The following is a 25286-nucleotide window of genomic DNA, read 5'->3' as shown; positions in this document are numbered from 1 at the left end:
TAGACCTTAATGGTTTGACATGATTGTTAGAGAGAAAATTGATCCTGACATGATAGACCAAAAGCTAGGAAAAGTAGTTACTAAACTGAACGTAAATTGAACAAAAAGTAAAAATTACAACACTTTCAGATTTCTAGATTTACAAAAAAAAAAAAAATCTATTTTTGCCTAAAAATATTAAAAGCCTAAGAACTATATTAAAAACAATATTAATAGTACACAGTTTCTTCAACTAAATATTAAACTCTGATATTATGAAATTTTTTCTTCCGTGTTAATTTCCACCCAAGTTAGTCCTCGTTCATTCATGATGAGTGTCATCAGTTTTCTTGTAATTACTCTCTTTCTTTACAGCGTTTAAAAGATCAATACCAAGTAAAGCATTCAGCAGGTTCATGCCAGCCATCCCAGACAATGCAAGTGGCAGCTCTACGCCTTTATCAAACTTGGAAGCATCTATGATGAGCTTGACAGTAATGAGAATGTGTGGAACAAACCTTGCGAAAACAAATGTTAGCCAGTTGAGAATCCATTCAACTTTCACGATAATGCTCTTGGCATCACGAACACCAGCCATCCTTCGCAACCGCCTTACATGGAGAAAGATAGAATGCATCTGGAACATCAGAACGATTCTAGTTTTAGTTCTGCGTATCAAAAGCTGGAAGTAAAAAGTGACCTGAAAACTTGGTTTGATTCTAATAGATTATGGTTGTTCTAAGAATAGATCTGGTTTGCAAGAGTGTGACCATATAACCTTCTAGACCATCTGCTCTAATACCATATTAAATTATTGATTGACCTAAAAGTTTAAGCTAATATATGGGTCAATCGATGATTTAACAAGGTCCTTCAATACGGGCATAGAAGTTCACTCTCTATCATTTGCTAACTAAGGTGTTTAATTTCCCACCTAAAAGGCATGTTCCGTATGTGTGCACATCACGAGATCAAAAAGTAAAAAAAAGAAGACAAGTGGAGAGACATAGTAAGAAAGATTGGGTAGAAATAGACTAGGTTAAATTATAAGTTTAGTCAATGATTCTTGAGGTTTGTGTCTAATTAGTTCATGAACTTTAAAAAGTGTTTAGTAAGTTTTTGACTTAATTAATATTGTTTGAAATACACAAATGTACCAGACAGAAAGTATACATAGAGAGAAAATATGCAACGAAAAATAAGGTAAGGGAATGGGTAACTAAGAGTAAAGCGTCAGAAATTGTGTAAGGGAGTAGAACAATGTGAAAAGGGTGAATACAAAGAGAACTCAGTGAGAGAAAGTGCATTGAGAAAGTGATCAAAAAAGGAAACTGGGTGCCACAAGAGATTAAGATGGACTGTTCAAGCCAAAAGCACTAGATAAAATATCTATCTATTACGTTCCTTTGAAAACAACTTAAATCTGAAACCATCGTTAAATAGTTGGATACCTCATCTTTGTGCCTGTGTCGAAGTCATCAAAGGAGACGTTGTAATCGTAACAGAAATGCTTAAATCCAGAAAGAACCACAAACATGAAGAAAGAGAGCAGCATATTCACAAGGCACATTTTACAAGAATAAACTAAAGCATACCTCGCAAATGAGAGTGAGATTGAGATAATTGATGGTGACATTCCTATACAAAGCAAGCGTGAAGCAAATGAGAAGAACCAGATGATGAACCAAGATCGCAGGAATCCAGCCACTATATAGTCCATATCGCAGCATATCCCACTGATCATATGCAAAATATCCACATGAGAAGCACAAAGCTGCAAAAGCCCACGGCCATGTTCCTCCAAACAATTGTGAATGCTCAAACATCCCCTCTGAACCGGAACCATAACTCAGCCACCGGTTCACCAAAACAAACAGCACTGCAATTAAATCATTGCAAAGACGACTTAACTAGATGGCCCAAACAATAGGATAAACTATTGACATTTAGAAATTAGTGAGCCAACAAAGCACTTCGGGTTAAAATCATGTGATAATCAAGGCCAATCAAGTAGCCTTCCTCTATCTTGAACAATAGGAATTGATAATACATCTATTCAAACCTTACGATTAAATCGTTAGTTTACCTTTAAGCTTTGAACCTCATTTCCTCAACCTTCAACAATACAAAGAAGTTACTAATGGGGCCAAGAGAAAATCTCTCACATCATTAACGAGTTTGAGACATTTTCTTGGTCAGCAGACAACCTTTACTCACATAATAGTACGGAATATTTTAGCAAAGCATCTTTAGAATACAAAATCTTCCCGGTTTCTGTTCTCTCCATCAACCAAGCAGTGAAATCTTTTTCCCTTCACTTATGCATTGATACGCATACAATGCAGAGATTGGTACAGAAAGAAGGAAGAGAAGGCATGCAAACTTGATAGGGAATGAAAAACAGGGGAGGCTTGAAAATTTCCTACCTTGATCTGGAAGAAATGTTTACGTAGTATGGTAAAATGCAACTGACTTGTTTGATTTTAGGGACATAGTGAGGTTGGAGATCTTCATACAGGTCATATGGACGAAGCTTGTCTTGTTACTAAGATTTCTTTTCCTAGACTTACATGGGAACCAACTGAAGCTTTCTTTTCCTAAAACATCCTTTATCTCCGACACTTCATCTGTTTATCAATTTGCAACCTTTCTTTTCTTGTCTATAAATTAAAGCAGTCTATTTTTCCACATTTCTTTAAACTTGATGAAAACATAAGAAAACAGAATCTCTAGGGAAAAGGGGTTCGAGACATAAGAAAGTAGAGAGGAAGGAAGCATGGCACTTATTTAATCTTAAAATTTTAAACTGTATTTTTCTTAGTTTTAGTTCATTGAGTGAATTCTAACTGAATTCATATGAGGTAGCAAAGCCAGACATGTTTGAGAGCCATTTTAAAATCACATCACAAAATAACCTTAGTCATTCAAAATAAATTCAAGAGTGACGCCTACATATGCCCCTACATTCTGATGGAATAAATACAACCATGATCTAAAATTCATATATGCAACAAAAATTGTTGAAAATGCAAGAACTAAAGCTTAAAAACTGGGGTTCAATTTCATAATTTGACAAAGGTATACAACAGGAGTAAAGAACAAAGTCTTGACATTCTTGGCACAGTAAAAGCGGTCCAAAATAATTCATTTGAGCTCGGTTCATTGGCTCAAACAACCAACTGTAGCATGCGCACTAAACCGCACCAATAACTAATAATTCACAAAATTTACTACACAGAACTTGCAAAAACGAAACAAGACCAACTCTGAGTCTTTCTTATAGTGCAAATAAAGATTCTTATTTCAATCAGTAAAACCTTCAAGCTAAGCAAGACGAAGAAGTAACTTCCAGAGAAAGAATCAAAACAGTGAGCAAGGAAGGCAGTCATATATGATGAAAATTAAAAACAACAAGCGAAGTTATAAACAGAATTAAAAGAAGAAGAAAAAAAAGAGAAAACAAACAACGAGATGGTAAAAGAGCAGCAAAGAACCTGAAGCAGAGGTGATAATGGAATGAAGAAGAGAAACGGAGGTGTTGACTAAAAGAGGATCCTTGGAAAGAAGTAATCTAATGGAGGAATTGGCGGACTGGTAGAACAGAGCTCCGAAAACGACGTAGAGCAGCCGGAATCGTCGGTCGAATAGAATTTCGAACCAAAGAGAGACTGACCAAAGCAGTAATGTCGCGGAGAAGAAGCTCCATGCCCTGCTTTTCTCCTTCAACAATGTTCTACCCGCCATGGAGTCGGTGTGGAGCTAAATCGTGTGTTCCGTATCAGCGGGAGAAGAGGACGATTGACATAAACAGAAATGAAGAGAGCGGAGAGAGGAGAGGGGCAACCGGTCCACCCAGTAAAGGGTGACCCGATAACACTTGCGTATTGAGCATCAAGCGATTCCGAAGGTTGGGCTGTTTGTTCGGCCCAATTTCTTTTCTACCCTTATCTCTTATTTGACTTCTTTATTGTCTTAATGATTTTACAAACCATGAATGATCCGCTCCTCCTAACAAAATTATCAAAAACTAACTTTTGCACACTTCACTCCCTGAAACTCAGTTGCAAATAGTTGTAGTCCTGACTCAATGTCAACGTTTATTGCAATTTTCACATTTCTTTTCATGTACAACGTGAAGATACAAAAACATTTTAAACACTAAGCCCTTGCATTACAGGTAATGAATATGTTGTTTCTTTACTTGCCACACTAGGTTTCAAATTCTCACCATTGCAAGTCGCCAGTAATTTACTATACTTTACTTTAAAAAGCTAGTCGTTTTGTACTAAAAGAGTTAAATGTTTATCCAATTTTTTTAAAAAAACACACTGTACCAACTTGTTAAAATAACTTACCTTTAGTTTAAAAAAAAAAAATGAAAGAGAAGATATTTGTACTTTTAAAAAACTAAAAGATGAATGCAATTTCAATAAAATTAACATTATTTTGTTTTAAAAATGGTAGATGTAACAAAATCTAACCAAATACGACTACGTTTAAATTATGGTTGATTTAAAAATGAGGTGGACAGATTGGCGGAAGTAATGGAGAGAGTTGATTTGAGAGTGACAAAAAATCGCGTACTCGACGGGTGAACGTGAACCAATGGAAGACTTAAAGACGAAGCGCAAACAAAAGGAATAGGAAAATGATCTGAAGGAAAGGATTAGAGAGAAAGATAAAAGAGATATCTTCGCAATCCGAGGTGGCAGGATGTCTGGGACCCACTCATGGACGATACTCACTCTCACAAAAAAGAAGCATGTGGATGTTAAGCATGCCACGTGTAGTAACATTATTTCCACGTGGCAGAGCTTGGAAGGCCAGCTGAGATCGCGGAATACAACCGCCTCTTATCGCCAAAAATCCCCTAAATCGAATCTCTCTCACCATAATTTCTCATTTCTCTCCCTCCCTCCCTCTCTCTCTTCCACCAAACTCTTCAAACGCCATGACCGTCGTAGCAACTGCCGCTGCTCTCTCTTTGCCCATCTCTTTCTCTAAATCTCCCAGGCTCAATTTTAAGAAGGTTCGTCCTCTTTTTTCTTTCTTTTTCTTTTTTTATTTCTCTATATGAGTATTAATCTATTCAGACTTCAATGTACGTTTTTCTGCTCTTTGGTTGCATTCAGCTTCTAACTTTGTAATGGAGTCTATTACCGTTTTTATCGTTTCAATATGATGTTGTTGTAGTGTGTTCTGTTAAATTCTATTCTGGATTCTTCTGTATTATGGTTTGATATTCTAAGTGTTGAACTTCAGAGTGTGAAAGGAGGATTTAGAGTGTTTGCTGTGTTTGGAGAGGAAGGAGCTATAGAAAGGAAGAGTGGTTGGGAAACGCTATTTGATGTGGAAGATCCCAGGACCAAGGTTCCTCAATGTAAAGGGAAGTTCTTAGATGTTAATCAAGCTCTTGAAGTGGCTAGATATGACATTCAGTATTGTGATTGGCGAGCTCGACAAGATGTTCTTGCAATCATGCTTCTCCATGAAAAGGTTCCTCAAAATCTCATACTACTTCATTTTTTCTCCTTTGCTTTGTTAACATTATTCTTCTCTAAAGCCTTTCATTCTCCTTCCCCTCATTCACTCAGTGCTCATCTTCCACCAAATATCTTTAGGTTGATGAGGCTGTGTAATTGGTAGGGTTGTTTCTTCTTCAAGTATGTCTTCTTCTGAAAATTTGTAGCTTAAATCTTGCTTTAGGTTGTAGAAGTTCTAAATCCTCTAGCCCGTGACTATAAATCTATTGGAACTATGAAGAAGGAGCTTGCTGGATTACAGGACGAATTAGCAGAAGCTCATAGACAGGTATGTATAAAATTTCTTGTGATATATTTTCAGAGATGTAGTTAGGTTTTTTTTCCCTGGATCATTAAGAAGAAGATGGATAAATGACCTTTTGTAGTTAGTTCTTTGACCTAGTGAGGTGACTGTTCTTTCTTTACCATTGTCATGTTCTGACAACTCATGACCCACAACAGGTTCATATATCTGAAGCACGAGTTGCCACTGCTCTAGATAAACTAGCTTACATGGAAGAATTGGTGCATGATAGGCTGTTACAAGACAGAAACACAGCAGAATTGGATAGCCCATCGACCTTGCCTGGTACTTCAACACAACCTCTTGATTCTATAAATAGAAGTTCACCCAAGAAAAGCTTGAACGTATCAGGACCTGTCGAACCGTATCATCCCCGCTTGAAGAACTTCTGGTATCCTGTTGCTTTCTCCAGTGATCTGAAGAATGATATAATGGTAGGGTAATTCTTACCAATCAGATCATCCGATATCACTTTTAATTCAACTGTACTTCGTAACCCCTCTCTTACTAATTTATCATCTATTTCAGATCCCATTTGATTGTTTTGAAGAACCGTGGGTTCTTTTCCGTGGTAAGGATGGCAATCCTGGATGCATACGAAACACATGCGCTCATAGGGCATGCCCTCTTCACCTTGGTTCTGTCAATGACGGTCGAGTCCAATGTCCTTACCATGGTTAGTTTTAGTAAAGGAAATATAGACAAAAAAAACTCAAATATCTTGATAAAACAGAAATTAAAAAGAAGTATTCTCTAAGGGTTATTTTCCTTGAAAATTTCAGGTTGGGAATATTCGACAGATGGCAAATGTGAGAAAATGCCTTCGACGCGACTACTAAATGTGAAAATAAAATCTTTGCCATGTTTCGAGAAAGAAGGAATGATCTGGGTTTGGCCAGGTAATGATCCTCCAGCAGCTAATCTTCCTTCTCTAAAACCTCCTCCTGGTTTTCAAATCCACGCTGAGGTAATTGTCAGAAACATCTAGTTCTTTGTATCAGTTGAGTTGTAAATGATGAATGTGCACGAGTCTTTAGCTAAATTGTATGTGCATATATTGCAGCTCGTCATTGAAATTCCGGTGGAGCATGGATTACTGCTAGATAACCTTCTGGATCTTGCTCATGCACCTTTTACTCATACTTCTACTTTTGCAAAAGGATGGAGCGTACCCAGGTATCAGTCAATATCAACGCCTTGCAATATTGTTTACGAACAAGTCATTTACGGTCAAGTAGGAACAAAAGTGCAGATCAGTAAACTTTTCAAATTTTCACTTGATGAACTTAGCTAGAACCATAAGAAAAAATAATCGGGAATTTTAAAAGTCTAACATCTGTCAGAACGATTTCTGTGTCTTCCCTATTTTTGCTGGTTGCTACAGATAGCATTGCACTTTCTTTACTGTTTGTGGATTGCAAACTATATTTGTATCTTTAAGTTATCAGTTAAAAAAGTCATAAAAACTGACCGTTTATCGTACTCTATGTCTATCCAACTCACAGCTTGGTGAAATTTTTAACCCCTGCATCTGGGCTCCAAGGTTACTGGGACCCTTACCCTATAGACATGGAGTTTCGACCACCTTGTATGGTGCTATCGACTATAGGGATCTCCAAGCCAGGGAAACTAGAAGGCCAAAGTACCAGAGAATGCTCGACACATCTTCATCAGCTTCATGTGTGCTTACCTTCAACAAGACAGAAGACAAGACTACTGTATAGAATGTCACTGGATTTTGCTCCTGTGTTGAAGCAGATTCCCTTCATGCACTATCTCTGGAGACACTTTGCAGAACAGGTATAATTCTCATCCACAATTTGCCCAGACCTACTTTCCAAAACAAAATTAGAAGAGAAATCTAGTAGAAACATATTTGAAGTTTCATTGCCATTTATTAGAGTTAGTTAATCTAACTAACTTCCATTAGTTAGTCACTTTTCAACTAGTAAAAATGGCTGTGTATATAAGTCATCTTTGCACATAATAAATCTACGCAAGTACAACGCAAATGTAAACTTCTTGAAGTTCCTTGCATTCTCCCTCATGGCTGTCAACTCTAACGATTCTTCAAACCCTAATGATCCTTCTAGTTCTTTTCATCCTCCATAGTCCAAGATAAGTGCTATTAACTTTCTAAATCCATCTTGAGGGGAGTATTAAAGTTAGTTAATTTAAGCTTTGTTAGTTATCTCAACCATGACCATGACTATATATGTTGCCATCTTGGAACTATTTTATTATCTCAAGTCTTAATATTATATGCATGATAAAATCAAACCATTTGGAAGCAAAATCTGAAGGCTTTCATTTTGTATCATTCGTACAGGTATTGAATGAGGACTTGAGGCTCGTCATTGGTCAGCAAGAAAGAATGGTCAACGGAGCAAACATTTGGAACATGCCAGTTTCTTACGATAAGCTAGGTGTAAGATACAGGTTATGGAGAAATGCAGTAGAAGAAGGAGCAAAACAATTACCATTCAGCGAAACAACTTGAACATTATTAAACTTAATTAACTTAAAAACATTTCTTAGGACACCCATAAACACAACCGCACCCCCTTCCTTTTTCAAACCTTAAACATTCTGGCTGAGACAAAAAAAACCAGCATACCTTCCCTCCTTTCAGCTTTCACTTTTGAAAAGGATTTTCTCAATTGGACTTTGCAGAAGCTGTAGAAAAAAAAGCAGAAAGATGTTGGGTCTTGCCCCCTACAAAATCCCCCTTGTAAATTAGAAGCTGCTATATAAATTTGATCGGTTTTGCCTTTTTTAATTTCTTTCTGCTTTGCTTTTGGTTCACTTCTCCAGAGCTCACCTCCTAAGAACATTGTTTTAGGGTTGTAAAACGCTTGTAAAAGTACACGAGTATGCTTTGTTCTGTGTATCATCTTCAACGAAGAAATTGATCAGTATTAATAAAGATTTTTCATTCTCAATCTTTGGTTCCACATAGATTCCACAAGTTTCTCATCCAAACCAAGATTTCAAGTGCACATAAAAGGATCATACACCATTATGATTACTAGAAGGCACAAAACTTATGAAATTTACAAAGAAGATCCACAGTAAGGGCAGAAACTGAAGTCGGGCTCCACTACTTTGTTGCAAGAGCGGCAACGAAGGGCTCTTAAAAGAGTGGCTGATGTCGATTGATCGGAAAATGACGGCGGAGATAAGGACTGGGGGAAAAAGAGCTTACAATTGTTGCAGTGCATCAATGGCTCTTTTCCCGGCCACCGCCACACAGGAACAAAGAAAAGCTTTAGGACTTTCTCATAGTCGACGAGATCGGCCGGGGAGTTGCAGTTTATACAACGGGCGGCGCCGGATTTGAGGAGTCGGCGAACTTGTTGCTCTAAACCTCCAACGAAGAAGAAGAACATTTTGTTTTGGGTTTGGGAATTTTGGGGGATGGTGGGTCTGTTTATTTGGAGGAAAGATGCGGTTTGATCGGTTGAAGGAGATAGTCTGGAAATTTCTGAAGACTTCCGTTCTATCAACTTGTGCAGCCGGTAGCCCTTTTTCCTTCTTTTTTTCCATATTAATATTAGAAAAATTATTTAAATGAAAATCTTTTAAAATATAACCAAATACAACCAAATATTACCATTTACATGTAAATTGAAGTAAGAGTAAGAGTTATGTAAATATAAAATGTAATGAAGTAAATTCAAAGATGTATTCTCCAAAAAAAAAAAAAAAAAAAATGATTTTCTTCATACAAATAAAGGTAACTTTAAATTTATTTATCTTGGTTTTATTTTATTTTAATTTTATTGAAATTATTTGAATGTTATTTTAGATATTTGTTAAAGATTATTTGTTTACCTGAAAATTAGAATTAATTAAATATTTTGAGATGAATATTTAATTAATGACTTGAATTGAGAGTTTTGATGTTATGAAGAATTTAATTAAGTTGTTTGATTTGTGTGGTTAATTAATTTGATGAGAGATATAAGTTACGGAAGGTTATAGTAATTATATTACTGGGGATAATATAATTATTAAGAATAATATATTGTTATATTTTGAAAAAAAAATAAAAATATTGATTTAACCGTGTTTAATGAGGAGAGAAAATTGGACTTATTGTGGGAGAAGGAGAAGGAAAATAATAATAATAATAATAATAATATATTATTATTATTGTTGTTGTTATTATTTTAAATAGGTCGCTTTGTTCTATGTGCAATTCATCTTCTCCAACTTATGCACCATGAAGAAATCCTAGTGTTAGCCGTCGTCGCCCATCTTGCTCGCCAAGATCGCTGCATTCGGGTTCTACTAGTTTCCCAGAGTTTCTTGTCGTCAAATGTCGTTCACGCCCAGTTGAGACTGAACTAGTTTGCACGTTCCGTTCTAAGATTGTCCGAGCTGAAGTATCTCCTCATTCGTTCGTCGGTCGCCTTTGAACGTCATCGTTCGTCTTCCTCTCTCGATCTCAAATGAAGCCGACCATGCCTCATCTCCATTCAGCTGTCTCCACTAGCTGTTGTCGTAGCAGGTCTTCTCTGTTCACTTGTAGGTGGATGAGCCGCATGCATGGATCCAAGCCAACCCGAGCCAAAGTTCTGGTTTCATCCATGAATGAAAGATTGCGCACAACCTTAAAAGAAATCTATATTTCAAACAAACAAAAACACACAAGATCCAAAACCACACCACAAATAAAGTGATAAAACCTAACAAAAAATCAAATTTAGATAAAAATCTTAATCGCTAGCCATCAAACCCTGGTCGTCCAAACAAAACGCTCGTACGGAGAGGAAAACCCTCATACCAAGGAAGTGCATCTCATTTTGTTTTTTTCGAGAATATTTTCTTTTACTTGGATATGGTGTTTTTTAATTTAATTAAATAATTACAATGTGAAATTACGTGAACGATCGATCAAATTCTCCCCCATCCCTCCTTTTTAAATGGTATAGATTTTTGTCTGAACCACATTAAATTAAATTTGAACTCTTTTAGATTTTTTTAGTACAAACCCTTATTTTAGATTTTAAATAGAACATACATTTATGGTTAATTTTCATAAATATAACAAAACATCCAAATTTTTACGGTCCGTGTAACAAAATCAAAGCTCATTGAAGCCGACCATTTTTTTCAAATATTTCAGGTTTGCCATTCATTTCCATCTTTTTTTCTCTTTTTCTCCAATTTTTCTTTTCCTATCCATCTTTTTTCCTCTGCAATTTTTTTTGAAGTCATGATCTTTGTTTTCAATCAATCATAAATCTTGTATTATTTTTTTAAAGTGTTATTTGATACACAATATTAAAAAAAAAATCGTTAGGATATTGGTACACGATCGTTTAGATTTGAGTGCATGATTTCGTGTATCCAAATTTAAACGATCGTGTACTAAATATAAAAAAATCTACAAAATCCATTACAACAAATGTGGCTTTTAATAGCATCCAAGCATAGCTTGTTTAATATTAAGCTATAAAAAATATTGGAAAAAAAGAGGCAGACAACGAGAATAAAAGTGTGAAAAAGAAACTCATTGCTCATTGTTTTTAGGTTTTGCGCGTTCGTGCCTCAAATTCCATTTTTCATTTTTTTCAGACTTCCCACAATTTCCCTCCTCTCACATGCCACTCCCTCGATTTCCCTCCTCTCACAGACCACTCCCCGGATATCCCTCTTCCCATAGATCCCTCTCTCAAGGGTGCTACCATCCGAACGTCGTCGTCGACTCATCCCACTTTTTGTCGAACGACTCCCTCCTCTCACAAACCCATCCCCTGATTTCCCTCCATAGAGTTTTCTTACTTAGAATTTTTCATTTTTGGAATTCACCAAAACTAAATTAAATTTCAATCTCCCTCTTTTTTTCTTTTCTTTTTCCACTCTTGTCCCTTTAATTATTATTATTGTTTATTGTTATTTTTAAATTCTCTCTGCTTTCTCTTCTCCCCCATCATATTTTTCCCTTTTCTCCATTTGGATGTTGCTCCAATTCCTTGAGGTAAGGTATTTTTCTTGAATTTTCTTAATATAACTCCACATAGACCTAAATAAATAATATTTAATTGAACCAAAATAATTAATTTGATCCAACGGTTATGATGAAAACATTGACATCATTAGAATTGACCAATTTATGTTTTCAATTTTAATTTAGGACACATATAAATTATTTTAATTAATCTCAAATTTAATTATTTGTACTTTTCATCCTTAATTTAGTAAATGATGTGACAATTTGTGATTAGTCTAAACTTTTTTTATTCGACACGTGTAAATATTTCACCGAATTATTATATTTTTTAAAAAAACTACTTTTATTGTTATTGTTATTTTTTAATATGTAATGAAAAATATTGAAAAAACCTCCAAAGCCCTTTTGAGATAGTGTAGGTATACGTATAACATAGATATAGATTATTTAGGAATATGTAAAAAAATCTATTAATTTTTGTATATTGTTCCTAAGAAATACATAAAACTTTTATATTTTTTTTTAACAAAATTGTTCCTAGGTCAATATTTTAAAGTCTATTTTTTTAGAAAATTGCTCCCTTCTAGTGAATAGATATCAAAATCTATTATTTTTTTAAAAAAAGAAATTTGTTTCCTATGTTATTTTTTTAAAAAAAAAATGGTTACCCACCTAAATATATCATAATCTATTGGTTTGATTTTTTTTTAAATGTTCAATTTCGCTGAATAATAGGTGGAACTAAGGTTTTTTCTATGAAAAGGTGCATATGAAAAAACAAGGAAAATTGGAATGGATAACCATTTCAACAATAATAATTAAGGATATAGCAAAATTTTTAAAAAATTGCAAATAGCAAAACTATCACTGGTAGACTTGTATCGTCAATACACTTCGTATGATCTATTAGTGATAGACCAATGTTTGTCGTTGATAGACTTATATCATTGATAGAATTTGACAAATTTTGTTGTATTTACAAATTTTTTAAAATGTGACTATATATTTAATTATTTTGAATCTAATTGTTAAATTTGCAAACTACCCAAAAAACAAAAGTTTTGCACAGCCCTTGTTTTAGATAATGCATATATATATATATATATATAAGAATTAAGTTAAAAGAACGTTTTAGTCTCTAAACTTTGTAAAAGTAACTGTTATTCTTTTGCAGAAAAAAAAAGGAGGAAAAAGTATTTGAACAGTATGCAACTAAACATGAGTTTTTGATGCATAACATTATTTTTCATCTAGAAAAGCCTCCATCAACAAAACCCTTCAAAACTATTGGAAACTTTGTAACAAATATGAATTTTGGATGTCCTATTTGTTTTCCCTCTAGAAAACATGAAAAATCTTTCATCATCCAAATCCTTCCTAAGTTTTGAAAACTCGGTAAAGATCATTCGATTTCCATTTAGAGTGTTTTGGATTATCTATGAAAAAAATATCTTTTAAAAAAGAAATATATGTTTTAAACATTTTTTTTTTATCTGAGGTTAAAATTCAAATACTTAATGTTTGTTTAGATATTTTTCTGGTATTAAGTGTTTGGTTGAAAATAGATTGTTTTTCAATCTCATCTTTTAAAATACATTTCCAAAAGTTGTCAAACACCCTAAATTTTTTAAAATTGATTTTTCTTTTCTAATTTAAACAATTTAAAAGATAATCCATAGTCTTAACAAAATCGAGTCTTTCTTCCAAGTATCCTAAACTTTTAAAGATTTCAAAAATATATTTATGATTCATTTATTTTCGGTTATAGAATATTAACCATAATTTGCAATATTTGTAAATATTTTCAACTTCACATTTAAAATAAAATTTATAGTATAAGAATATATTTTTAAAAAGTTTTATAATTTAGGGAATATGGTATTGTATTTTTATCAAGATTTTTGCATGTGTATTTTGGCATCTGAAATTTTTCAATTTTTGTTAATCTTCAAAATCAAACCCTCTAATATCCCATCCAATTTTATTTCTAATTTCCTGTTACATAGACACTATATTAATTTTTTTAATCTTTAAATTTTATGAGATTTGGCCCGTTTGAAAACCAAACAAATTAGGTCTCCCTCGATGATTCTTTCTTTATTGATTTTCCAAATCTGTATAAATCTTTTTTACTCTTTCTAACCTTTCCCAACGTTATATTGAATCCGTAGCAAAATTATAGCAACTTTAAAATTTTAAAAACAGAACAAGGGGTCAGATTTGAAAATGGATAATTTATGATAAAATAAGATTTCAATTCGAAAATCTAAAACTAAAAAGATCTGAATAAGAAATAGGCATCTTAGATGACTAATAGAGAAATTGCATTAGATGCTAAAAAAAAATTAGACAACTCATAACACTTCTATTTTGCATATTGCAAATTTAGCAAATCTAACGGTAATCTATTTTTAAATTTATTATTTTTGTAATTTTGGGAATGTGAGTGAGATGGATTTTTTTTTTTTCTTTTTTTTTTTGATAATTTTGCAAACTCCGGAGGAAATAGAAAACAACTACAGACGGCACTAGTTTGCAAAATTTTAACATCAAAGATGGTGAATGAGGATGTTTTTTTAAATCTATGATATGCCAATGATTTGGAATCTCCAAGAAGTAACAATCATTGCAATATCTACTTATGTATATTCAAAGCTCCCAATGATAAGAAAACGGTCCTTGGGTCCTTGGGTTTTTAAATCTATGATGCCAATGATTTGGAAAAGACAAAGATCTTCATTTTAAATTGGTCCTTGGATCCTTGCTTCTCGAACACCACCAACAGGAACTTCCAAGTTTATAAACCTACACTTCCAATATGCTTCTTTTTGGGTTCTTTTTCACCACTCAAGGAGAATGGCCATTGTGTTTAGCAATATGGTCAGGAGGTTCGAGACAGATGAGAAAGGAATGTGTTGGGGAAGAATTACGAGAGTTAGAGTGAGTATTGATGTGAAAAAGCCTTTGAGAAGAGTGGTAAAGTGAAGTTGAAAGTTGGATCTATGGGAGAAGAAGTTTTTATACCTATCTCTTGTCAAAAGCTCATGGATTTCTGCTATGAATGTGGAAAGCTGGGGCACGTCCTTGAAGACTGCAGTTCTTCTTCTGATACAGCAGAGGAACAAGATTGCAATTCTCGTTTTGGTACTGGAGTGGAAGACTTGAGCTATGAAGACTGGCCTGGAGGGGTGAGAAAGGGAGGGGATGAGAAGTATAGAGAGTTGAGAATAGAAAACAGAGGAGGGCTGGGAAGGCTACTATAATGACGACGGTGATTATTTGGAAGTTGAGGTGGTTTGAATCATCCCCGAACAGTTGGATAGGGTCACAAGAAAGTGAAAGTGAAAGTGAATAGGTGGAAGATCAGCGATAATATAGGCTGAACAGATGGAAGCTGTGGGAATGGGAAGGGTTTCAATAGGGGAATCAAGAAGGGAATGAGGACCTGCAAAAGAATAGAATGTTGCATAGGATGATGGAAGAAGATCACAATTCAAAGAAGAAAGGATGATTTCTAATGTTCCTTTTGAAAGGAACAACTATATCTTTTGATTTTTTATTTCTTTCCCTAAAGCATATCATGTTTTAATTTCTTTTACATTTGCTTAAATTCTAATTTTATTTATATGTCTAAACGTACTGTTTGAAAGTTTTACTATAATAATACCAATTAACTTTTCTCCCAAGTTTGTCTTATGGTAGTTTTTATTTTTATTCTAGCTATTTCTGTAGTTCAGAGAAGAAAAGTACACAGTTTCCTTTAAGAAAATCTATTTCAAATATTTGATAAACTACCTTGGCTGTACATCATAGTATTGGAAATAAAGTCTCATGATCAATTAGCCCTTGTTCATAATATATTTTGCTTCTTAATTGAGACACAAATGTTATGCACTCACCTTAGTCAGCAATGTATTGGCATAAGCATTTCTTCTGGATGTGGGCAAAGGCATACTCCCTGCTTCCTGCTCTCTCTGTCTCTCTTCAAGCGATCCTTTTTGCTGTCTGAATTTCTATCTGCAAATTTCTCTTGAACAAAGCTTGTCCAATAGTAAAAACATCAACAATTTGCCCCTCTAGAGATCATGGCCATACCCTGGTTGGCTTTGCCCCATAAAAATCTTCTCTGATTGAGCTGTTCTTCAAAAAGTAGTGACCGCGAAGGTTTCATCAGCATCCTAAAATCATTGTCAACCTTCAAACTGAACTTCTGTCTCATATTCTATTATCTGTTAGATTGATCTATATGTTTCAAGGTCAATGGAGTTTCAAGGACCAGTCCACTTTATTTTCTTGCTTCTCTACATCAGCTAAGTTGAAAACTAACAAAAACTAGGCTTTGTTGTTGGTTCTTTATCTTCGGTCAGTCAATTTACATCTTCCCAATACTCAACAAATGATAACTATACAATGTATATTTAGCTTCCTGCAATCAATTGAATAATAAGTTCAATAAGAATTTCAAAATTTTTATCTAAACATATTTTTTCGTTACAATTTGAACTACAGACCAGAAATGGAACCGGGAGAGATCTTGATTAGCAAAAAATTCTGACTAATAATCCATAGACAAACGATCAGATAAGAGTGGAGCAAGTGCAATGTATCATGTTTAGTAGGTATCGTTAATGAACTTCAAACTTAAACTTAATTTTTGCTAATTGAAGATGCAATCTGTGTAGGATTCATGTATAGCCCTAATCCACTAAATTCTAAAATATCAGATGGGAGAAGAACAAGTGAAACGTATCATCATGCGTAGTAGCCATATCGCCAATGAACTTCAAACTTAAATTTAATTTCTACTAATTGAAGATGAGAGATATATGTTCATCATGTATAGCCCCAATCCACTTATGCAATTTTGATAGAAAACAGAATGGTTATAAGCTAGGGCTCAAGAATTCTGCTTAATTAAGAAAAATGCAAGAATCAAAATTCAATTCTCATCAAAATTTTACCATGCATTCCCCGTTGTAAATTCAATTTCATCATGTACAACCGTTGATCCCTGCAAATTCTATCCATTCAGCTCAGCGGCATTGCGTACCGGCACAAGGGGCACAAATGACTCGTCTCCAGCCATTTAACAATACAGTCTCTATGATAAAGATGAGCGCACGGCAATCGCGTAACTTCCATTCCATTCATGAGTTCATCCAAACATATCCTACATTCTCCAATCAACAACTCTCCACCAACATCAATCTCCACTTTCTTCAAACCTTCGATTGCCATCTCACTAGCTGGCAACGTCTTAAACGCTTGCGGGGATGATTCCCGTAAGACTCGCCCAATTTCCTGGCGTTCATTGTAGGGCGAAACAACTAAAACGGACACCGCCAACGGAAGTATGGTACGGCCAGCATTAAGAGGATTGCATGCGATATCAGCGGCGACAGAGAGAACGTCAGGCACAGCCGTGTCCAAGAAGTCTTGTGCGACACCGGTGCCAGAGAAAACAGCGATGAGGATACTGGAGGCAGTAGCGAAAAAGACATCGCAAGGTATCAAGAAAGAAGATAGAGAAGAATTTAGGAGATAGTGAAATTGTTGAGAGTGATTTGACTGAAGAATGTGGCGGAAGTGAAGGTGGAAAAGGAAACAGTTACAAGGAAGCAAGTGAGAATTGGAGATGGTAACATTAAGATCATCTTCACCTTCTTCAGGTTGCCATATGTGGTAATCGTATAGAGTATCCATAGCCATGGGAGATCAAAGTAAGGTCAAGAATTGAAAAAAATCACAGAGCGAAACGAAGAAGAAGAAGAACAATAACAAGAAAAGAGGGTAAAATTATATGAAGGAAAGAAGAAAGAGTGGGAGTTAATTTTCTGTTATTTAGTTTTTGGATACAAAAAATAATAGATATATATATTTATTAATTTAGAATTTAGAAATATGGGAATGAAGGCTATTGGGATTGAAGAAACAAACAAAGCAGCGATTGGATGGGCCACAAAACTCTTATTTATTTCTTCTTTTTTAGTTTCTTGATAAAAAAAAACAATCAATGCAATTGCAAAAACTACCATTGTCATCATATCTGACTTACATCCTCACAACTTTTAATTTATGCATTCAAATTGGATTTTCAAGTTTAAGGTGGTTTGTAGGAATTTGGCATTCAAACCTTTCTTTCAAAACATTTTTTTTCTTTTTTTATTCTAAAAATCAACTCTATTTTCTCACATTCTCTTACAAATCACATTCTCATTTCCTTCTTTTTATAAACAATTAAGTCTATAAACACTCTTCTACTTTTAAATCTCTTATTTGATGTCTATATTTAACTCATGTTTTCAAATACCAAATCAAAATTTGAAAATTAAAAAAATGTGAGTTTATAAATTTCTTTTTTTATTTTTAAAATTTAGCTAAAAATGCAACTTTTACTCCTAAATTAATACAAACCATGACAAGAAAAAAAAAAAAAAAGAAGAAATAAACTTATCATTGAAAATAAAATATCAAAAGCAAGATTACTACAAATAGTAAAAAATGAACCCTCAAATTTTAACATTTGTCACCATGCATATATTTGTATAAGTTTGATTTTCTAATTTTATCCTGGATCTAAATTTGAAGGTTTAATTAAAAGTTTCATGAGTAGTTTTTGTCATTTGTGAAGAAAAAAAAAAAGAAAAAAGAAAAAGGAAAAAGGTGTAATTTTAACACTCGTGCTTATCATTTATCAATTAAAATTTTCCTGTAAAAGTAACGGTTAAATTATAAAAAAATATTTTTAAAAGTTGGAATATTCTTAAAAGGGCTTGACAGTGACCTAAAAATACTTACATTGTCATACATGATAAGGTCTTAAAATATACTTTAACACCTATTCATTACATTTTAAACCATGGGAACACATTTCCAACCCATAGGCTACTCAATTCGATCCATCGAGTTGGGTTGGGTTTTTGTCATTATTGATATTAATCAATTTTTTTAATTAATAATAATATATGTAATATATTAATTTAAGTTGAGTTGGATCGAATGAATTTTTCAACCCAATCCAAGACTCAACCTAACCATTATACTATGGATTGGATAGTATGGTTGTCGGATTATTTGAACTATTCTCACGTCTCAAACAATAAGAATGATTTAAAAACATTTATGAAAGATTAAATGTAATATTGTAATTTTTTTTAAAAAAATAATGGATAAAGTTGTAAATTTGTGTGTAGTTTATTTTACATGGTGGAATCTTATTAAGAAAATAGTCGTTTTGTCCACGGGGTGATACAAAGTGATTTTAGTCAACTAAAAATTATTCTTTACCATTTTTATATTCTTTTTAAAAAACCATTTTTATAAATAATGTTTTGTGCATAATCTAAAAGGATTTTGATAAAATATATTTTAAAATGTAGTTAATAGCTCTTAGAGGATGCCCTTTATTAGCAGTTCTTTCATATAATATTACATTTCACTTGAGGTTTTCATAAAAATTATCTAAAATTCATTCTTAAAACCAAAATGGGTTGTACTCATAAATAAATAAAAACTTTAAATATTACTTTAATTTCTTTACTTTTTCGGGTTTAATTTGATGGTCCTACTTTTAAAATATCTTTTTTCGTATACATGCTTTTAACTCTTTTAAAATATTTATTTTATTCTTTGTATTTTTTTTTTTTGTCCATTTTGGTTCTTGATCTTTCAAGAGTGATAATTTTGGTCTCTTAAAAATTAGGAAAATATGAAAAATGAAAAAGATCAAAATCACTATTTTCTTAAGTTTAAAGACAATAAAAAATTTTAAACTACTATAACTAAAATCAACCAACACTAACAACATTTAAACCATAAATAAATAAAGAGAAAATATCAATTCACACTACTAAATTTTGTGTTGCACCGATTTTAAACTTAAATTGATGTATAATTTGTTCATATAGAGGGCGTCGCGATTGATCTACCTCATGGATGGATAGATAAATGTTTGGATTTCTGTGATTATTTTTTGACGACAGTTGCTGAATATCAAAAACTTATTACATAAAGTTCTATTTTTTAGAACGAGTGGTATTATTTCTGGAGAAGATCAGGTCATAAATTGGAGGTTATTAAGACTAATGATGCGAACTTTCATAATACCACATGGAATCAATTGTATTTATTTAAACCTTCAAGTTTTCTTATGTTTATAAATTTACATCCTCCAATATGTTTTCTTATGTAAACATCATTGGATATATAATTTTATTAACTAATATGTGGACTTTAATTAACTAATCAATTAAAAAAAATGTATAAACATCCTAATAATTTGTCTTTTCTTTTTCTAGAAGACTAAAAGAAATATACATTCACTTCCTTTCGATTATGGTTTGTTTTTAAACTAAAAATTCAGTCCAAACTAAAAAACCAATACTCCTTTTAGGAAAAAAAAAATACACATTTAGCCTCCAAAATTTAAGATAAATGTGCATTTGAACTTTGAAGTTAAAAATGAACGCTTTAGGTCTCAAGGTTTAGAAACCACTCACTACAAGCAATCGGAGTATTCCCGTTGTCATAAAACGTCGGCAAAATTGTAAAGTGTGTCGGCCAAAGTATTGTTGACATTAAACCCTTTGTCGACAAGACTGTCAGTAAAACGGTGTCTGGAAAACTCCGTCCGACGTGTAAAATGGACAATGTCGCCATGGTGTATCCTCGGCGCACCGAATGTGATGCATAAACGATGTCGGTATTGGAATAAGGCCGACGTAATCTAAGTGCGTTGGAAACTAGCTAGGAATATCAACATTTCTCCCAACGTCATCTACATACGTCGGAGAAAATCATGATCTAGATGTATGCCATGCATCAGAATAATTTTTTTTAATTATTTTGTTATTTACTTTGTTATTATTATTATTTTAAACTTTTTGTTTTGTTATGTGAGGTATTATTTTTGGTTCCGCTTTGTAAGGAGAAAAAACTAAATTTGCAACAAATTATGAAATTTAAAAAATTGCAATTTAGAAAATAATATACAAAATATATATAACAAAAAATAAAATAAAATGTTCAAAGTATTTAAAATAATAAAAAAAAAAAACTTATACCTATCTACTACTACATATTTGCGGACGCCAAATAAAGAATGTCAAACCTACAAACGACATAAAAGTACATTTCGAATAGGAACATTTTTAAAAATAGCAAAATAAATTAAAATATTTACAAGCTATAGCAAAATTTTGGATTATATCAGTGATAGTCTTCTATCACTCTACCATATCAGTGACCATGAATGATAGGATTTGGTATAGGTTCTAAGTATTTTGTAAAATTTGCTATTTTTGAAAATCTCTCTTTAGAATATGACAGATGCAATGAAACAAATTCAATGTTGAAAAGTACGTACCGCAAGTGTTCACAACCCTCTCTACGGCTGACTCATATCCTCGATCATCTCCTTCATCTTTTCCATTTGTCGTGCATGTTTTGCTATTTGTCCTCCTCGATCATCAGTCAAAGGCTGGTCTTTAGTTCGCTAACCTTTGTCATGTGTGCCTGGTGGTCATAAGAGGAGGAAGAAGTGAAAGCAAAACTCTTCGTAGACTTGGGCTTGGGGCTCCAACCATGACCTTTTGAGTAGCTCGATCGTCTACCCAAAATAGTATCGCATATCTCATCTCCAGAGAGTGGTTGAAAACCCTCTTGGACGATCTGGGACTGAAGTTTCTGTTGTGATTTATGTCCTAAAACTGGTAGATTGTAAATATAATCTATTGACCGTTATTAATAAAGTGTTATTATTGTAATAATTGTTATTATTGGAATAATTGTTATTATTGGAATAATTGTTATTGCTTAAATTATTAGTTTTGTCTTAATAACTCAAATCCAATAAATTAACATCCTAAGTTGTTTAATGAGTCTTGAACAGTATGTAGAGATACAAATCACTTTGTATTTGATACAAACGTAATGATCCAACACATTCGTGTAGTTGATATGCGAGTGAGGGTATCCTATGCAATGAGTTTGCATAAGACCAAAATAATAACCACCAGATGTAACTCCGTTAACTAGTTAGATTTCTATTTCACTAAGATGACCTAGGTAACTTAGTCTTAATTTTGAGTGTATCATCTCATGTTCGCAAGGGATTGTCCTTTGATTTATACAGGTGAGAGTGGCTAGATCGTCGACTCAACAAGCTTATCATTTTGGGGACAAGACCGAATGGGGAGTTGAGAACATAATTACACAAAATGGAATTCAATATTTCCCTACTTTAGGGTAAGTATTATACCTCAATTACAATTCTTAAAAATAGATTTAAGGGTGATTAGTTCTTCAAACTTTAAAAAAAGAACTTGCAATTTTTATTCTAAAGCCTAAATATGTAGATCAATGAACTCTCAAAGTTTTCAAAATTTCTATATTTTATTAGACATATAAAGACTCATGTGACTTGAAACAAATTACACAAAACTTCAACCTCATCGTTGTTGGAACATAAAACATAACTGTGACCCAAAATACCCTTTACAGATATATAGACAATACAATACACATAGTAATCATTTACACATATATATTGGATGAAAACTCATAAGCTTCACTCATAATGTTGGATGAAAACTCATTGTTATATTAAACTTTCCATTGTCCCTGAATATCCTTTACACATATATGTACATATTCATCATAGGTAAGTTGCAAAGCTTCACACATGATGAGGATGAAAACTCAATGTCATTAAACTGGTTTCCATACTGTAAGCACTTCTTGGAACATCTCCATCATCAGTTCCCGATCTGCTTGCCTGAAGAAGTCATTTATTTCATCTCTAATATCGTAAACCTTGCCGAAATCAAATAAGTAAGCCAAACATCCTTTTTTCAGTTTATGCAGCTGATAAAGCCATGCTTCTTGCAGTCTCCCAAGGACATTAGTCGAGTTTATGTCTTCTAAAAGGCTCTCCTCGCAAGCATCTTTTAGGTCTACGATACCATACTTGTTCGCTGCTCCAAGCAGCGACAGTCGATGTTTCCAGAAGAGTTCTTCAGTTATTGTTCCATACAAGTATCGTAACAAAGTCATGCAGGCTTCTAAAGTCATGTCTTCAATGAAAATGATGGAAGACTCTTTTTCTTTGAGATCGTGATGGAACATGCTCTTGAAAACAGGAGAGCTGACCGATAAAATGGCTTTATGAGCTTGTAATGTGCCATCGATTGTCTTAATGGTGACATCGGCATGGATAGCTTCGTCTAGCATGCGAGCAAGGCATTGAAGTGTGCTTTGAGATGATACAGATTTCATTAATCCTTCCATTGGCCATATAGAAGCCGCTTCTCCACCCTCCAAACCCTTTCAGATTCAACTGTTAGATAAACTATGGCTAGAAAATGTAAGCAAAAGAAATCCGAGAACATTAAGTCAGTCAAATCTACATGGATGAAGAACAAAAAAAAATTCAGACAAATTATGCTCGATGTTCCCAAGAATTTCCAGAAATCTATCAACCGAAATAGGCATCATACTTTTGATTGAAATTATGTTGATTCCATCACTCAAGATGACATTTTACTGCATCATACACAATTAAGTATTGGAACTCACATTCATAGGGCAGATCCTCAAGTCAAGAAATTCAACATCAACAATGAAGCGACCATGGAAGGTGGAATCAACAGCCCAAACAAAGTCTTCGCTTGTCCGAAGAAGTTTTTCATGAACTGCAAGACAAGAACTGCAGTTCATGAACTGTACATATAAATTTCAGTAATTCAAGTATCATCAAACCAAAAATCATATCATTTGACCAAAAAAGAACAAAATCTGGAAACAATAATTGGGTCGAAGGCTCCAAATGGTCAAAACTAAACAACAGATTTCTATGACACAAAAGCCTTAAAATTCGTCAAATAGATGTGATACCTTGACATATTTTCCCTAAGATATGTTTCATGTTCACAACTGAAAACTAAAAGACTACACGGAGATTCTTCAACGAACTAGTAATAGTTGGAAGGGTGTTTGGCAACCACCCAAGATAACTTTTTGAAGTATGTTTTAAATAGTTTTAATCTTTAAATAAAAAAGAGTTTTCTGAAAAACAATTTTTTCAATCCAGATGGGCCCTTAATTGCTATCCAATAAATCAATGAATTATAACAAATAAAATCCGGTACTAAATAATCCAGTTTTCGTTTGATGAAGTATACATGTTAATCTAGTTGTATTATCTAAGAATAGAACAATTTAAGCAAAACTAATGGAAACAGTTATACAAGTGAAATCCAATGATCATTTAAGATCACAAAATAATTTTATCAAGTAGCAATATGTAAATAATGAAACTATATGCATTGCTACATATAACAGATAGTCTTGGATATAAAAATTCTTCACTTCTAAAACTCACCTTATTCACAAACATTTCAATAAGAGTCCAATACAAGGAGAAAGCAAAACTATGAAGAAAAACAGAGAATGTTCCAAATTCCTCAACTAACTCGCATAGTTCTTCAATCTCCATCCTCTTTCCTCCATAAATACGTGTTCAAAGCTCTCAATCACAGCATGCAAAGCTCAAAAGGAAAAGGGCAACATAAGAATCAGATAAGCAGATAATGAGAAGAACACATACTGGGAGAAACAGAAGGTCTACGGTTGGGTCCAACGCTAGAGACTCGAATAAAAAAGCGAGCAATCGGAGGCTGCTCCTTGGCGATCTTGGAGGGCTCAGGGAACAAACGAATGTGAAGATATCGACTCTTCTCGACAGACAAATGCCTAAAAAATGAGTAGAAAGAGTAAGATGAAGTAGAAAGGATTGATTGAAAAGAAAATGAAAAAGAAAGTGTTGAGAGAAGGTGAAGAATAGAAGAGTACCAATTCCAGATTCCGAGCTTGAAAGGATCGGATTTCTTGAAGTTGCAAGGGCCGAGGGAATCGATCCTCCATTGAGCTAATCTTGAAATTGTATCTACCCTGGAATCAACCATAGGTCTGGAAATGGTTTGAAGTTTACGATAGAGGTGAAGGAGAAAACGGAATTTGGAGTTATAAAGGGAAGAAGCTCAGACTACTTCAACGCTAAGCCTTCATTTTGGAGTCGTAGTTGACTGATCTGCCTTTTTAAGACTAACCTTTTTTTGAAAGAAAACTTCTTAATTCCTTTTCTTTTAAATTATAATTAGGTTGAAATATCATTTTAACTTTGCTACCCTTATTTAATTTTAGTCTCTTCACTTTTAATTATCTAACCTAATTGTTTCTATTTTCAATCAATTTTAAATCTAAACTTTTAAAATTAATTTTTATCAATATCCATTAAATAATAACAATGATTTCCATATAATATATAAATATATTTTCAAAATTCATAGTACAAAGGTTACTCTTCCCATTCGATTTTCAAAAAAAATTAATTTATGGAGTTGAACTTGTGTTGATGTTGTATTTGTGTTGATTTGATGCGATGTGGTTCAATCTCTATAATTTGATCATTTGATTCTCTCTTAGTTGAACGGTCACGCTTGATTTAAAGGAAGCGGGGCACATG

At 33.4% G+C, this 25286-nt stretch overlaps 5 protein-coding genes across 5 annotated transcripts; 1 reads left to right on the top strand and 4 right to left on the bottom strand.

Annotated features, from left to right (window-relative positions):
- Window positions 1-65: 65 nt before the first annotated feature.
- LOC101205996 (TLC domain-containing protein 2) lies at window positions 66-4016 on the bottom strand. The gene is made up of 3 exons (XM_004150392.3): window positions 3474-4016; window positions 1575-1858; window positions 66-616 (listed from the first exon to the last, which is right to left on the bottom strand). Exons 1-3 carry the CDS (start codon window positions 3721-3723, stop codon window positions 302-304), a joined length of 849 nt encoding a protein of 282 aa, XP_004150440.1. The 5' UTR covers window positions 3724-4016; the 3' UTR covers window positions 66-301.
- An 831-nt stretch (window positions 4017-4847) lies between these two features.
- LOC101205768 (chlorophyllide a oxygenase, chloroplastic) lies at window positions 4848-8747 on the top strand. Its single transcript, XM_004150391.3, has 9 exons — window positions 4848-5008; window positions 5242-5475; window positions 5686-5790; window positions 5964-6239; window positions 6334-6481; window positions 6588-6772; window positions 6869-6981; window positions 7311-7605; window positions 8135-8747. Exons 1-9 carry the CDS (start codon window positions 4931-4933, stop codon window positions 8303-8305), a joined length of 1605 nt encoding a protein of 534 aa, XP_004150439.1. The 5' UTR covers window positions 4848-4930; the 3' UTR covers window positions 8306-8747.
- Window positions 8718-9482, bottom strand: LOC105435859. The gene has a single exon (XM_011659132.2). It carries the CDS (start codon window positions 9192-9194, stop codon window positions 8859-8861), a length of 336 nt encoding a protein of 111 aa, XP_011657434.1. The 5' UTR covers window positions 9195-9482; the 3' UTR covers window positions 8718-8858.
- A 6036-nt stretch (window positions 9483-15518) lies between these two features.
- LOC101207369 (E3 ubiquitin-protein ligase RING1) lies at window positions 15519-17584 on the bottom strand. Its single transcript, XM_004150398.3, has 2 exons — window positions 16726-17584; window positions 15519-16190 (listed from the first exon to the last, which is right to left on the bottom strand). Exon 1 carries the CDS (start codon window positions 17471-17473, stop codon window positions 16793-16795), a length of 681 nt encoding a protein of 226 aa, XP_004150446.1. The 5' UTR covers window positions 17474-17584; the 3' UTR covers window positions 15519-16190; window positions 16726-16792.
- A 4553-nt stretch (window positions 17585-22137) lies between these two features.
- On the bottom strand, window positions 22138-24846 carry LOC101205535 (BTB/POZ domain-containing protein At1g21780). Its single transcript, XM_011659131.2, has 4 exons — window positions 24614-24846; window positions 24369-24514; window positions 23339-23454; window positions 22138-23086 (listed from the first exon to the last, which is right to left on the bottom strand). The coding sequence occupies exons 1-4, from the start codon at window positions 24724-24726 to the stop codon at window positions 22472-22474; spliced, it is 990 nt and encodes a 329-aa protein (XP_011657433.1). The 5' UTR covers window positions 24727-24846; the 3' UTR covers window positions 22138-22471.
- Window positions 24847-25286: the final 440 nt, after the last annotated feature.

The sequence above is a fragment of the Cucumis sativus genome, chromosome 6 (assembly GCF_000004075.3).
Source record: "Cucumis sativus cultivar 9930 chromosome 6, Cucumber_9930_V3, whole genome shotgun sequence".
NCBI classification, from domain to species: Eukaryota; Viridiplantae; Streptophyta; class Magnoliopsida; order Cucurbitales; family Cucurbitaceae; genus Cucumis; species Cucumis sativus.
The sequence above is the reverse complement of the archived record's forward strand: the minus strand, read 5'-3'. Positions and strand labels throughout refer to the sequence as shown.